This window comes from Mauremys mutica, chromosome 1 (genome assembly GCF_020497125.1).
Source record: "Mauremys mutica isolate MM-2020 ecotype Southern chromosome 1, ASM2049712v1, whole genome shotgun sequence".
Taxonomy (NCBI): Eukaryota; Metazoa; Chordata; order Testudines; family Geoemydidae; genus Mauremys; species Mauremys mutica.
The window spans coordinates 145,926,758-145,940,535 of NC_059072.1; the positions used below are offsets into that span (position 1 = coordinate 145,926,758).

A 13,778-nucleotide genomic window follows, 5' to 3' on the forward strand; every position below is an offset into this window, starting at 1 on the left:
ACCTTCCAAGCAGAAAAATTGCTCCTGTGAAACCACAACAGCAGCTCAGCTTCTTACAGATGCAGATGCCCACATCAATATGGTAAATTCAGCACTTTGCTGGGATCATTTAAATATTACAAACATTAAACCACAGCTTTTACAAAATAAGTCTATGCACTTTCACTAAATACCAGCTCTAAGCCTAATTCTCCCTGATCCTGGGTCTGGCAGAGGCTAACTTGGCCCTGTGCAACGAAGACCAACTTGGGCAAGATCTTCAGCTGGTATGATTTGGTGAAGTTTTGTTGACTTCAGTGGCTCTATATCAAGTTACACCCGCTAGGAATCCAGCCCTTCATCTCTTATTGTCATTTCATAGAATCATAGTATCATAGACTTTAAGGTTAGAAGGGACCATTATGATCATCTAGTCTGAGCTCCTGCACACTGCAGGCCACAGAATCTCACCTACCCACTTCTGTATCAAACCTATGTCTGAGACATTGAAGTCCTCAAATCATGGTTTAAAGACTTCATGGTGCAGAGAATCTTCCAGTAAGTGACCCATGCCCCATGCTGGAGAGAAAGGCAAAAAAAACCCAGAGCCTCTGCCAATCTGCCCTGGAGGAAAATTCCTTCCCAACCTCAAATATGGCGATCAGCTAAGCCCTGAGCATGTGGACAAGACTCACCAGCCAGCACCCAGGAAAGAATTATCTGTAGTAACTCAGATCCCACCCCATCTAACATCCCATCACAGACCAGTGGGCATATTTATCTGCTGATAGTCAAAGACGAATTAATTGCCAAAATTAGGCTACCCCATTATACCATCCCCTCCATAAACTTATCAAGCTTAGTTTTGAAGCCAGATACGTCTTTTGCCCCACTGCTCCCCTTGGAAGGCTGTTCCAGAACTTTGCTCCTCTAATGGTTAGAAACCTTCGTCTAATTTCAAGTCTAAACTTCCTGATGGCCAGTTTATATCTTTATTCTTGTTAAAATATTCTGAACAAATAGGATGTTGAAGGATACTGTGAACATTCCAGAGAATAGCTTCAAACACATTTAGACTGGGACTCTAAATGAGCGTTCGTTAAGTGCGCAAACAGGAGGGGGGGAGGGACACTTCTGTTCTCCCAACACTCACCACAAAGCTCCCAAAATCCCTGATACAAAGCTCACTGGATTCTGGAAGAAGGAAATAAAAATAGCTGACAAGAAAAATTTTCATCTTTTGTTAATTTCTTAGTTAGTTGACTATAGGATTGGCTACAAGCATTTTCTTTGGTGTGAGATCTAAGGTACAAACTGACCTGGAGTATGTGATTGGTCCTTTGGTACTGATAGTAACCTGAATATTGTTGTGGTTTTGATAAAGTAACCTATTATCACATAGTCCTGTTGCCTGGGTGGCAAGATAGACTGGAATGCCCAACGGGACTATCTGTGACTCCACAGTAAGGCTGTTATAGTGCTTTAGGAGTTGATACTTGTTACTGGGTTTGTGAAATATAGAACACACAGCCAGTCTGGGATCTCTGCCCTGCTTCTTGACAATCTGCCCTACGGTCAGGGGCGGCTCTAGGTATTTTGCCGTCCCAAGCACGGCTGTCAGGCTGCCTTCGGCGCCTTGCCTGCGGGGGGTCCCCGGTCCCGTGGATTCGGCGGCACGCATGTGGGAGGTCCGCCGAAGCCGCGGGACCAGCGGACCCTCCACAGGCATACCGCCGAAGGCAACCTGCCTGCCGCCCTCGCGGCAACCGGCAGAGCGCCCCCCGTGGCTTGCTGCCCCAGGCACGCACTTGGTGTGCTGGTGCCTGGAGCCACCCCTGCCTACGGTTGACACTCACGGTCATGAGCCAGTCCAGGAAGGGTGACAGTGCCAAATTTAAGCACTTCATTTGTTAATTTCAAGCTGTAGAGACTCGTGTTGTTAGCACTGGAGGCTTCTAGTTTAATCCGTGGTCATAATCAAGATTGCAGTTGCTATAAAATGGAAGCTGATCTGGGATTCAAACTGCTGTGAGCCTGAGACACGTGAAACCAGCTTTCTCTGCTCAGGGAAAGTATGTAACCCACTGTTCAGTGTGAGTGACATATACCCCTGTGAGCCCAACCCACAGAGCATGTTACAGCTGCCAGCTGGGGAGTTATTTCTCTGACTCAGGCTTTTAGCTCTAGACACCCACAGCTCAATCGCCAGTCACCAAGATGGTGATTCTCACTAGTATGAATGCTTGTCTTCCTCTCCCATTCTTCTTTTGTCTCTGTATCAGCCTCATTGATTGTATTTTGTTTGAATTTACACTGTAAGCTCTTTGGGGCAAATTGTTGTGTTTTTTTTTCTTCCATAAAACACTCAGTGCACAAATAACACTATTTTTTACAAAGTATTTATTAATATTTGCACTAATGGCCTCTGAAATCAACTCTTATCAATCCAGATGGGAACAACAGTCATTCAGTATGGTGGGAGTGCTCTGGTTGGCTGGAGAAGATTCCAGTTTGGGGTCTCTGCCCTGCTTCTTGACAGTCTGCTGTGTGTTTTATCACCTGAAACTGCAGCCCCTCAGTCTGAATGGTAACACAGCAAATTGAAGTGATTTCTCTTTGTCTTTGGAACATCCCAGGATACGTGTCTCTGATGCTGTGATCCTCAGGCTTCAGCTAAGCAGCTCTCTTCTCACAAATACAGCGATATCGTTGTGTACAATTATACGAGGAGGCTTCTCCTGCATTCAAAAGTACACAGGCCTCTCCAGGTTCTCTCTTCTTTACTTGGAACCTGGGGTGGAAAGCTACATTTAACACTCAGCCATGCCATTTTTTTAAATCACAAACAGTGTCATTGCATTTGGCTGCCTAAATATTGGCGTTAACTTATCTTACACATTAATTTCACTTCTCAGAATAACATGTCCTGCAAACTGAGCTATGAAAAGCATTTCTTTGAGATTTGGAATTTTTTTTGGTGTGAGATTGTTAATTTAGCTGAGATGGTCCCTTGTTTTCTATTTACTGCAGCTGTTGTACAATTTAATGTTCGGGGGTAGGAGGGTATTCTCTTCTTTTTCTCATTAAGTGTAATGGTGGCATCACCCTTAGTCAATGTTTCAGCTTTGAAATGACCGACTTTAGAATATTTGTGAATGTCTATATTCATTTGTAGCTCAGACAGAGTTACACCTACCACTGTTAATGTTATTCAATTGTTTTATTATGTTGATTCATTTAGATTTAAAAAATCCAAATTGCACCACTCCTTCCTGTGAGAATTTGTAAAAGTAAAAAATACACAATAATTCTATATGTTCAGTAGCAATGCCAGAGTGCAAATTCTGTAAGAAATACACAAGGATGTAAAACACAAGTGAACAACTTCTAGATCTGCCAGAGACTTACAGGTCAGTGGAATAAGCTGTGCCATCCTCCCACAGCCAGCTTGTAGCAGCTCCCATACGGAATAGTCCAATCCAGTGAAAACACGCCAGTCTGTTTATGAAATCCTGTTTGGGAACAAGACTAAATCATTTACATCAATCCCCATTGGTAGGTGTATGGACACCAGGGATGAGAATGAGGTTGATGTGTCCCAAACAGGACCAGTGTTTCGTAATGCCCATGCGTTGGCCAGTCACACCCCATTTTTTCTAATTTAGTTAGCCACAGATTTTATGAGATTTTTGCCCAATTTAATCTGCACCTGTCCCTCACAGGAAGCATCACAGCTACATCCTGGCTGAGAACTGATGGGATACCCTGGAGAACAAGTCAACACAATTGTCCTGTCAGCCAGGGATATCAGTAATAAGAGACATGAGGAGTTCTCTTCCCAAGCAGCACAGACACTAACCCAACAGCATTTCCAGCCTCTGTTAAAGAGAGACAAAGCTTGATTTTATTCTCAGATGGGTTTCATTTCATTGACTTCAGTGGAGGAAATCCTGATTCTCGGTGAAGTGAGAGGAGACTCAGACCCTAAGAAAGGACTCTGTGCCTTCCTCATGCTATACACTCCCTTTAATCACTCCTGAAGTCAGTGATAAAATTTGCATTCTCTCCTTCTCTGGTGCCCAAAATTTGCCCAGTGTCTCTTGGGGACACAGCTCTGAATACAACACAAGCAGTTTAGAGGGTCATTTTACCCTGCCAGTGTTATTTTTCATTTTATACCCATATCCCACTTCACCACCAGATGGATATTGGGCAAGTATAGTTTGGAAAATACAGGAAAATAAGGCAAAGGGTAAATTCCCTACCAGTTCTTCCTTGTTCTCTATCCTCAGCAGTCTGAAGCCATGAGACGAGCAGTATTCTCGACTCTTCTGCCAGGTGCTCCTTTCATGTGTAAAATGGTAACACTTCCCTCTATGCTGTATCCACCCGTTAGGGCAAGAGCTGCATTTATCTCCTTGAAAAAGAGAGCAATATAGACCCGGCATATTTCTCTATTGATGGGTGCGACACAGTTTGATACTGAATGTCACCGTGTACTAGCTAGTGTGTATATTTCTCACTGGGAATGTAGTGTTTGTCTTGCCAGCTAGGATGAAGCTGATGTTGGTGCCCAAAAAATAACCTGGGATATGGGATATTTGAGTCAAGGCCCTTTTCTGAATCAGGCAGAGCAGGGACTTAACCCTGATTCTCCCTCATCCCACGTGAGTCCCCTCAACACCAGGCTATTGGCTACTCTGGGGTTTCTCTGTTTTTTCATGGAAAACTTTGAAAGGTCTCTGTTTTATCCCAACATGAAATGGGAAAATTTTGATTTCTTCAAAGTGCTCATTGGGACAGGAAACCTGTTTCCCATCCAGCTCCATTCAGATCACAATGAACAAGGAAAGTAATGAGAGCACTAGAGGAGAGAGGGAGCAAGTCTCATATAGAAACAACCAGTATAGCATTGTCCACCTCACAAAAAGCAACTGTGCAGGAGGTAGCAACAGTGAGATGCCTTTCTGAACAACTTGCTTCTGCTGCAGATGAGTCACCATCATCATGGCCTCATTTTCAAAGTGATGGCAAATGATCAAAGAATCATAGAATATCAGGGTTGGAAGGGACCTCAGGAGGTCATCTAGTCCAACCCCCTGCTCAAAGCAGGACCAAATCCCCAACTAAATCATCCCAACCAGGGCTTTGTCAAGCCTGACCTTAAAAACCTCTAAGGAAGGAGATTCCACCACCTCCCTAGGTAAACCATTCCAGTGCTTCCCCACTCTAAGTGAAAAAGTTTTTCCTAATATCCAACCTAAACCTCCCCCACTGCAACTTGAGACCATTACTCCTTGTTCTGTCATCAGGTACCACTGAGAACAGTCTAGATCCATCCTCTTTGGAACCCCCTTTCAGGTAGTTGAAAGCAGCTATCAAATCCCCCCTCATTCTTCTCTTCTGCAGACTAAACAATCCCAGTTCTCTCAGCCTCTCCTCATAAATCATGTGCTCCAGGGACCAAAGTATCTTTTGTTGTTAATAAGGACAAGGAGAGCTGGATTCTGATTAAGCAACAATATTACCATAAAGAATATAACAAAAGAGTGAGCTCTGATCGATACCTTCCCTATTCACAACATTTGAGAGTTCTATGTTATTGGCTTGGAGATCATCTCTTTGTTGCATGCAGTTTTTCAGTGTTTCCTGCAACTGGGTGAAGTTTTTCAGAATAGCCTGTTTCTGGATAAGTTCCTCATTCTGTCTTCTCACTTCATGGGAAGCCTGGAGAGCTTAAATCCATAAAACAAGCAATCAGTTAAAACAAAATTAAATACACTTATATAAATCATTTGCCTTTTGTATTATAAGGATGCTAACAGCGATTGTCACAGTTGTCATTGTAGCTTTCACACTGGGGATTGAATTGGAGACCTTCTGTGCTAAAAGCATGAACTACTACAGCTTAAGTTAAAGGCTTGGGCTACACTTAAAAGATATAGCAACTTAGCTCTAGTAGTCAGGGGTGTGAAAAAAAAATTCCACTAAATGACAAGCTAACCACCCCCCCGCCCACAGATATAGGCCTTGTCTACACTACAAGACTATTTCGAATCTACTTAAGTCGAATTTGTGGTTTCGACCTTATGAAGTCGAATTTGTGTATCCACAGTAAATACACTAATTCGAATTTCTGAGTCCACAGTAACGGGGCTGGCGTCGACTTTGGAAGCGGTGCACTGTGGGAAGCTATCCCACAGTTCCCGCAGTCCCCGCTGCCCATTGGAATGCTGGGTAGAGCTCCCAATGCCTCCTGGGGGAAAAATGTGTCAAGGGTGCTTTTGGACACCCGGATGCGAGCAGCCCTGAGTGTGCAGAAGCGAGTGGCCATAGCCCTCTGGAAACTTGCAACGCCAGACAGCTACCGGTCAGTAGCGAACCACATTGGTGTGGGCAAATCTACCGTGGGGGTTGCTGTGATTGAAGTAGCCCACGCAATCGTTGAGCAACTTCTCTCAAAGGTAGTGACTCTCGGAAACGTCCAGGACATCATAGATGGCTTCGCCGCGATGGGATTCCCAAACTGCGGTGGGGCTATAGATGGGACTCACATCCCTATCCTGGCACCAGCCCACCAGGCCAGCGAGTACATTAACCGAAAGGGCTACTTTTCAATGGTGCTGCAAGCACTGGTAGACCATAGGGGACGTTTTACCAACATCTTCGTTGGGTGGGCGGGCAAGGTTCATGGTGCGCGTGTGTTCAGGAACTCTGGTCTGTTTAAACGCCTCCAGGCAGGTACTTTCTTCCCGGACCACAAAATAACGGTTGGGGATGTGCAGATGCCTTCAGTGATCCTCGGGGACCCAGCCTACCCGCTAATGCCCTGGCTCATGAAGCCCTATACAGGCGCCTTGGACAGAGAGAAGGAACTCTTCAACTACCGGCTGAGCAAGTGCAGAATGGTGGTGGAGTGTGCTTTCAGACGTCTCAAGGGGAGATGGCGGAGCTTACTGACTCGCTCGGACATCAGCGAAAAGAATATCCCCGTAGTTATTGCTGCTTGCTGTGTGCTACACAATCTCTTTTTGTCCGGATGGGAGGTTGAGGCAAATCGCCTGGCTGCAGTTTACGCTCAGCCAGACACCCGTGCCGAGAGAATATCCCAGCGGGAAGCGCTGTGTATCCGGGAGGCTTTGAAAGCAAGTTTCCTCGGAGAGCAGGGTAACCTATGACTCTCCACTTGCTTTCAAGAGAAACTGACCCTGGGCCTGTGTCTCTATGTGTCGATTTCGATCTGCGGTTACATACCCCGTTCTCCAAGTTTCCCCCACTTCCAAAGCACATTTTAAAGCAAATTAATTGTTACACTCATTATTAATAAATCTTTGTTTTACTTTGCATTTCTGTTCAGGTGTTGAAACATGGACGCATACTGTGCTGGGCACGGTGTGCACTGATGTACAGACCGCTTGTTCCATAGAGGAATGACATCCTCCTGCTCCTACATAGGTCTCTGGGGTGGGGGACGGTTGCAAGTGGTTGTGCATGAAGGGGAGGGATTGCAGGAAGGGGTGGGTTTGCAGGAAGGGGCGAGTGGTGCCTTCTTTGGATAGGGGTTTGGATGACGGCAGTGGGCTGCGGGTTTGGGCGTAGGAAGGGGTGAGGGGTGTGGGGGAAGGGTGAGTATCTGTCCGTGGATGAGGGCTCTTGTTGGGGCTCAGGGCAGCGGAGAGGCTCGTTGCTACGGTGGAAGTGCATGGTAAGGGCAGCGTGCCTTAACATTAAGGGGGTGGCAGGCGCTAGGACCCTGGACAAGCATACACATCACAGAATGACCCGGGGCAGCATACACCACACAGAGTGACCCTGGTGCCTACTGACTGCAGTGTGTGTGTGCCCTGCAGTTGATCATGGCCCCAAGTCTGTACCCTGGTAATGTAGGCTATACCGTGCAATTATAAATCCCCTCGCCCCCCATACACAAAAAAATCCTCTGACACGAAAGACATGACCGAAACAGTGAATAACAGCAAACAGCTTTTAATAATCTAATACACACTGGGGGGATGAAACTTGGATTTGGGACTGGGTGAGCCTGTAAGGGAAGCACTTCTACAAATTTATAGCGTGAGAGGTGTGTGGTACATTAGCGCTATGCAGTGGTGCAGTGACAGTTCTCACGGCCCCTACCGCCCCTCCGTCTTGTACTTTTGGGTGAGGGGGGGCATGACTTCTTGGCGGGGGAGGGCGGTTGCAGATACACTGCAGGGGGGCTCTGTCCTCCTGCCTGCGGTCCTGCAGAACATCAACAAGGCGCCGGAGCGTGTCCGTTTGCTCCCTCATTAGCCCAAGCAGCGTTTGAGTCGCCTGCTGGTCTTCCTGCCGCCACCTGTCCTCCCGTTCGCTGTGTGTGCGATGCTGTTGACATAGGGTCTCCCTCTACTGTCTCTGCTCTGCTGCCTCGGCTCTGGAGCAGGCCATCAGTTCCGCGAACATCTCGTCCCTAGTCTTTCTTTCGCCACCTAATCTGCGCCAGCCTCTGCGAGGGGGATGCCGGGGCAGTCCGGGAAAGAGCCAAAGCTGTGTGATGGGAAAAGTAACTGATTTCCTTGAACAGATACATGTTTGCGAACAGTGAACACAGTCTAGTCAGTTTCTCTGAACAAGACTATACAGGGCAACAAGTCTCACGAGATCTCAGGACAAGTTCGAGATTTCAGAATACGCTCTCATTGGCTGCGGCATTGCACAGGAGAGCGGACAAGTGGGGAGAGACAGCTGAATCCGTCTAGCAGACAGTCCTGGTAAGCCTTACAGTACATTCTGCTTATCAGTTAATGGATAGCTGTGCCCTCCCGCTAAAGGCAATCTGGAAATCATATACTCTGACCCTTTTCCAGCCACTCCCGCCAGTGCACGGGAAAGATCAATGTATGCTTTTCCTATGTGGCCTACAACACGTGGCTGTTAAGCGAGGGTCATTGTTATGCAAAGTAAAAGTCAACCATTCACAACAGTAACACAAAATACACTAATTGCCCTAATTAGATGCAGCATTTCATGAACGAGATCACCCTGATGCGGGTCCCTCGGAGTCACAAAGAGCGGATGCTAAGGGAAGCCCTGCAGAGACCAGGACCATATGCGGCCATGCTTGTCGAGGCGATGATTCCCATCTACATAAGGATGTCCTAGCGCGGAAGAGTGTGCTTCCACGGAGCACCCAACAAGGCACCTCTCCCCAGGAACCTCCTGCGGAGGCTTTTCGAGGACCTAAATGAGACCTTTCTTGAATTGTCCCTGGAGGATTATTGTTCAATCCCTATATGTGTGGACCTACTGTTCATATAGTTTTTCATTGAAAATTTTATATATAGTATTTCTATTTTTTTATACCTGTTTTATAAAAAAACAATGTTTACATGTTTATAGCACTTACCGCCTGATCCTTCCCCTGATTCAGAGTCCGGGTTAACGGCCGGGGAGGGTTGGTAGGGGATCTCTGTGAGGCTGATGAAGAGATCCTGGCTGTCAGGGAAAGCGGTATTGTGTTTGCTGTCGCCTGCGCCGTCCTCCACAGACCCTTCCTCATCTTCCCCATCGGCGAACATCGAGGAGGAACTGTCCAGGTTCACTATGCCATCCACTGCGTCCACGGTCACTGGTGGGGCAGTGGTGGCAGACCCACCTAGAATGGCACGCAGTGCCTCGTAGAAGCAGCATGTCTGGAGCAGGGCTCCGGAGCGTCCGTTTGCCACTCTGACTTTTTGGTAGCCTTGTCTCAGGTCCTTGATTTTCACGCGGCACTGCATTGCATCCTGGCTGTATCCTTTCTCTATCATTGCTTTGGAGACCTTCTCGAAGGTCTTTGCATTCCGCTTGCTGGAGCGCAGCTCCGACAGCACAGACTCCTCGCCCCACACACCAATCAGATCCAGGACTTCCCGGTCTGTCCATGCTGGGGACCTCTTTCTATTCTTGGAGTGGCCGGACTCCTCTGCTGGAGAGCTCTGCATCGTTGCAGGTGCTGCGGAGCTCGCCCCGATGTCCAGCCAGGACGTCAGATTCAAAGTGCCCAGACAGGAAAATGAATTCAAATTTTCCCGGGTCATTTCCTGTGTGGCTGGTCAGAGAATCCAAGCTCCGACTGCTGTCCAGAGCGTCAACAGAGTGGTGCACTGTGGGATAGCTCCCGGAGCTACTAAGTTCGATTTGCATCCACACCTAGCCTAATTCGAGCTAGCCATGTCGAATTTAGCGTTACTCCACCTGTCGGGGTGGAGTACCGAATTCGAACTAAAGAGCCCTCTAGTTCGAATTAAATGGCTTCCTGGTGTGGACGGGTGAGCGGTTAGTTCGAATTAACGCTGCTAAATTCGAATTAAAGTCCTAGTGTAGACCAGGCCATAGCTATGTAAATGGAAGAATGCTATGTAGCTACCATCATCTGGGGAGGTGGTGTTCCTATTGCAGTGGAAAAACTCTTTCCATCAGAGTAGATCACTTCTACACTTTTGGGTTATGCTGACATAGCTATAGCAGTTTAGCTATTCTGGTATAGTCTCCATAGCATAGACATACTCAAAGACAGAAAGTTTTTCAGGGTAAACTCATTCTGCCTTCTCACTTGATGGGAAGCCTGGAGAACTCAAATCCTTAACACAAGAAATTAGTTAAAATAAAATTAAATACACTTGTATAAATTATTTGCCTTTTCCAGTCTCAGGATGCCAATAGCAATTGTGACAGTTGCCTTCATGGCTTACACACTGGAGACCTCCAGAGCTAAAAGTATGAGCTGATATAACTTCCAGTAAATGCTTGGTCTGTACTAGAAAGATAGGTCAACATAGCTACATCGGTTAGGAGTGTGAAAAAAGATGTCTAACTGATGTATCTATGCTGACCTAACCCCCAGCACAGACACAGCTATGTAAATGAAAGAATGCTATGTAGCTATCATTTGAGGAGATGGTGTTCCTATTCCAATGGTAAAACTCCTTCCAGTGGAGTAGGTCATGTCTACACTTTTGGGTTATGCTGACATAGCTATAGCAGTTTAGCTATTCTGGTACAGTCTTCATAGCACAGACATACCCAAAGATAGAAATGTCAGTAGCCATGGGCTACTCATATCCTCTGTGGATTAGCACACTTTGGGGGATCAATAATCCAGTGATAGGATCTAAAATAGCAGTTACCACAAGAGAGATCTTGGAGTCATTGTGAATAGTTCTCTGAAAACATCCACTCAATGTGCAGCAGCAGCCAAAAAAGCGAACAGAATGTTGGGAATGATTAAGAAGCGGTTAGATAATAAGACAGAAAATATCATGCTGCCTTTATATAAATCCATGGTATGCCCACATCTTGAATACTGCATGCAGATGTGATCACTCCATCTCAAAAAAGATATATTGGAATTAGAAAAGGTGTAGAAAAGGGCAACAAAAATTAGGGGTATGGAAGAGCTTTTGTGCAAGGAGAGATTAATAAGATTGAGATTTTTCATTTTGGAAAAGAAACGACTAAGGGAGGTTATGATAGAGATCTGTAAAATCATGACAGGTGTGGAGAAAGTAAATAAGAAAGTGTTATTTACTCCTTGTCATAACGCAAGAATTTGGGGTCACCAAATGAAATTAATAGGCAGCAGGTTTCAAACAAACAAAAGGAAGTATTTCTTCACACAACACAGTCAACCTGCAGAACTCTGCCAGAGGATGTTGTGAAGGCCAAAACTATAACAGGGTTCAAAAAAGAAGTAAATAAGTTCATGGAGGATAGGTCCATCAGTGGCTATTAGCCAAGATAGGCAAGGATGGTTTCCCTAGTCTGTTTACCAGAAGCTGGGAATGGGCGACAGGGGATGGATCACTTGATGATTACCTGTTCTGTTCATTCCCTCTGTTGCACATGATATTGGCCACTGTTAAAAAACAGGATACTGGGCAAAATGGACCTTTGGTCTGACCCAGTATGGCCATTCTTATGAGATTTACACAATGTGGAGTTTTCAGTTTTATTTTGATGTTAAAGTAATTAAGGAATTGGTAACTGTCAGGGTTCCCTCCCCACTCTCAACTGTAGGGTACAGATGTGGAGACCCACATGAAAGACCCCCTAAAATAATCTTTAACAGCTTAGGTTAAAAACTCCCAAGGCACAAATTCTTCCTGGTCCTTGGAACGTATCGCTGCCACCACCAATTGAGTTAGACAAAGATTTAGGAAAAGGATCACTTGGAGTTCCTGTTTCCTCAAAATATCCTGCCCAAGCCCCTTCACCCCCTTTCCTGGGAAGGCTTGAGAGTAAACAAGGTGAGCACAGACCAGCCCACAGAGGATTCACCTCTAGGCAAAACTTTAAAGTTACAAAAACACCAGGAATAAACCTCCCTCTTAGACTAGGGAAAATTCACATGCTAAAACAGAAGATAATCTAATGCATTTCCTTCCTGTTACTTACAATTTGTAATCTTAGATGCTTAGTTCAAGTATGGCTTTAGGAGATGTATTTTCCCTACCCTGGTTCCTCGCTGTCCTGGCGAGAACTCAAAGGAACACAAAACAAAAACCTTCCCCCACAGATTTGAAAGTATCTTCTCCCCTTATTGGTCCTTTTGGTCAGGTGCCAACCAGGTTATCTGAGCTTCTTAACCCTTTACAGGGTAAAGGGGGGATTTTATGATACCTTTAGCTGTAGGTTTATGACAGTAATACTGCTTTGCTATTTACAAAACAGTCTCTATGGTCTTAAAATCTGATTAACAGAATTCTCATGATTAACACTGACGTAAGTAAGAACAAAATCAGGCCCCATTCCCTTTTGGACTGGTGAACTGAGCAAACTTGAAAGACCATGAAACCAATCAGAAGCAAGAAATGTGGAGCCATGCAGCTCTGTATCATGATTAGAGTTGAATGAATAATTAATTTTTTGGTTTGTAGATGAAAAATCATAGAATATCAGGGTTAGAAGGGACCTCATCTAGTCCAACCCCCTGCTCAAAGCAGGGCTAATTCCCAGACAGATTTTTGCCCCAGATCCCTAAATGGCCCCCTCAAGGATTAAACTCATGACCCTGGGTTTAGCAAACCACTGAGCTATCTCCCCCCAAGCTGGAACAAAAATTGGTTAATTTTGAACTTGAACTGATATATTCCAGTTTTTCTCCTGGAACAAAACCCAAAAAACAACAAAGTTAATTTCAGGTCTATAGGCGGCCAAAATGAAAATAAAAAAACAACCCAAAACACTTTTCAGTTCTTCCTAGAGTTTTGTTTTGAGGTATTTTTCAAGCTTTTTATTCTGAAATCACTGAAACAAACCATTTCCCTTTTTTAAATAAAAAAAATCAATTTTTGGCCAAAAGTATTCTTTGAATTCTATCTGAATTCACGAATAGTTTCAGTACCCTGAAAAATGCATTTTTTGGGCTAATAAACAGGGGTGGTATTTTGCCACGCCAAGCACGGCAGGCAGGCTGCCTTCGGCGGCTTGCCTGCGGGAGGTCCCCGGTCCTGCAGATTTGGCGGCACGCCTGCGGGAGGTCCGCCAAAGCCGCGGGACCAGCGGACCCTCTGCAGGCATGCCGCCGAAGGCAACCTGTCTGCCGCCCTCGCGGCGACCGGCAGAGCGCCCCCCGTGGCTTGCTGCCCCAGGCACGTGCTTGGTGTGCTGGTGCCTGGAGCGGCCCCTGCTAATAAAATATTCACTGAAAAAAAAATTCACCCAGTCCTAGTCATGATGCCATTTCTAACCACATTTAAACTATAGATAGTTTAAGTCTCAAATCAACTCAAGTGTTCACTCAGAAGGACTCTTAGGACCACCCCTCTCCCTAGAATTCA

The 13,778-nt window shown here is 45.7% G+C and overlaps 1 protein-coding gene across 1 annotated transcript in view; it reads right to left on the minus strand.

The window, feature by feature from the left end:
- Positions 1–2,405: 2,405 nt before the first annotated feature.
- LOC123348119 (natural killer cells antigen CD94-like) overlaps positions 2,406–13,778 on the minus strand; it is a 29,354-nt gene continuing 17,981 nt past the window's right edge. Inside the window, exons 4-7 of the mRNA XM_044985502.1 lie at positions 5,547–5,714; positions 4,245–4,396; positions 3,388–3,491; positions 2,406–2,770 (exon numbers count right to left, since the gene is read on the minus strand). Coding sequence (XP_044841437.1) covers positions 2,653–2,770; positions 3,388–3,491; positions 4,245–4,396; positions 5,547–5,714 — 542 coding nt within the window. The 3' untranslated portion in view covers positions 2,406–2,652. The remainder of the gene's footprint in view (positions 2,771–3,387; positions 3,492–4,244; positions 4,397–5,546; positions 5,715–13,778) is intronic.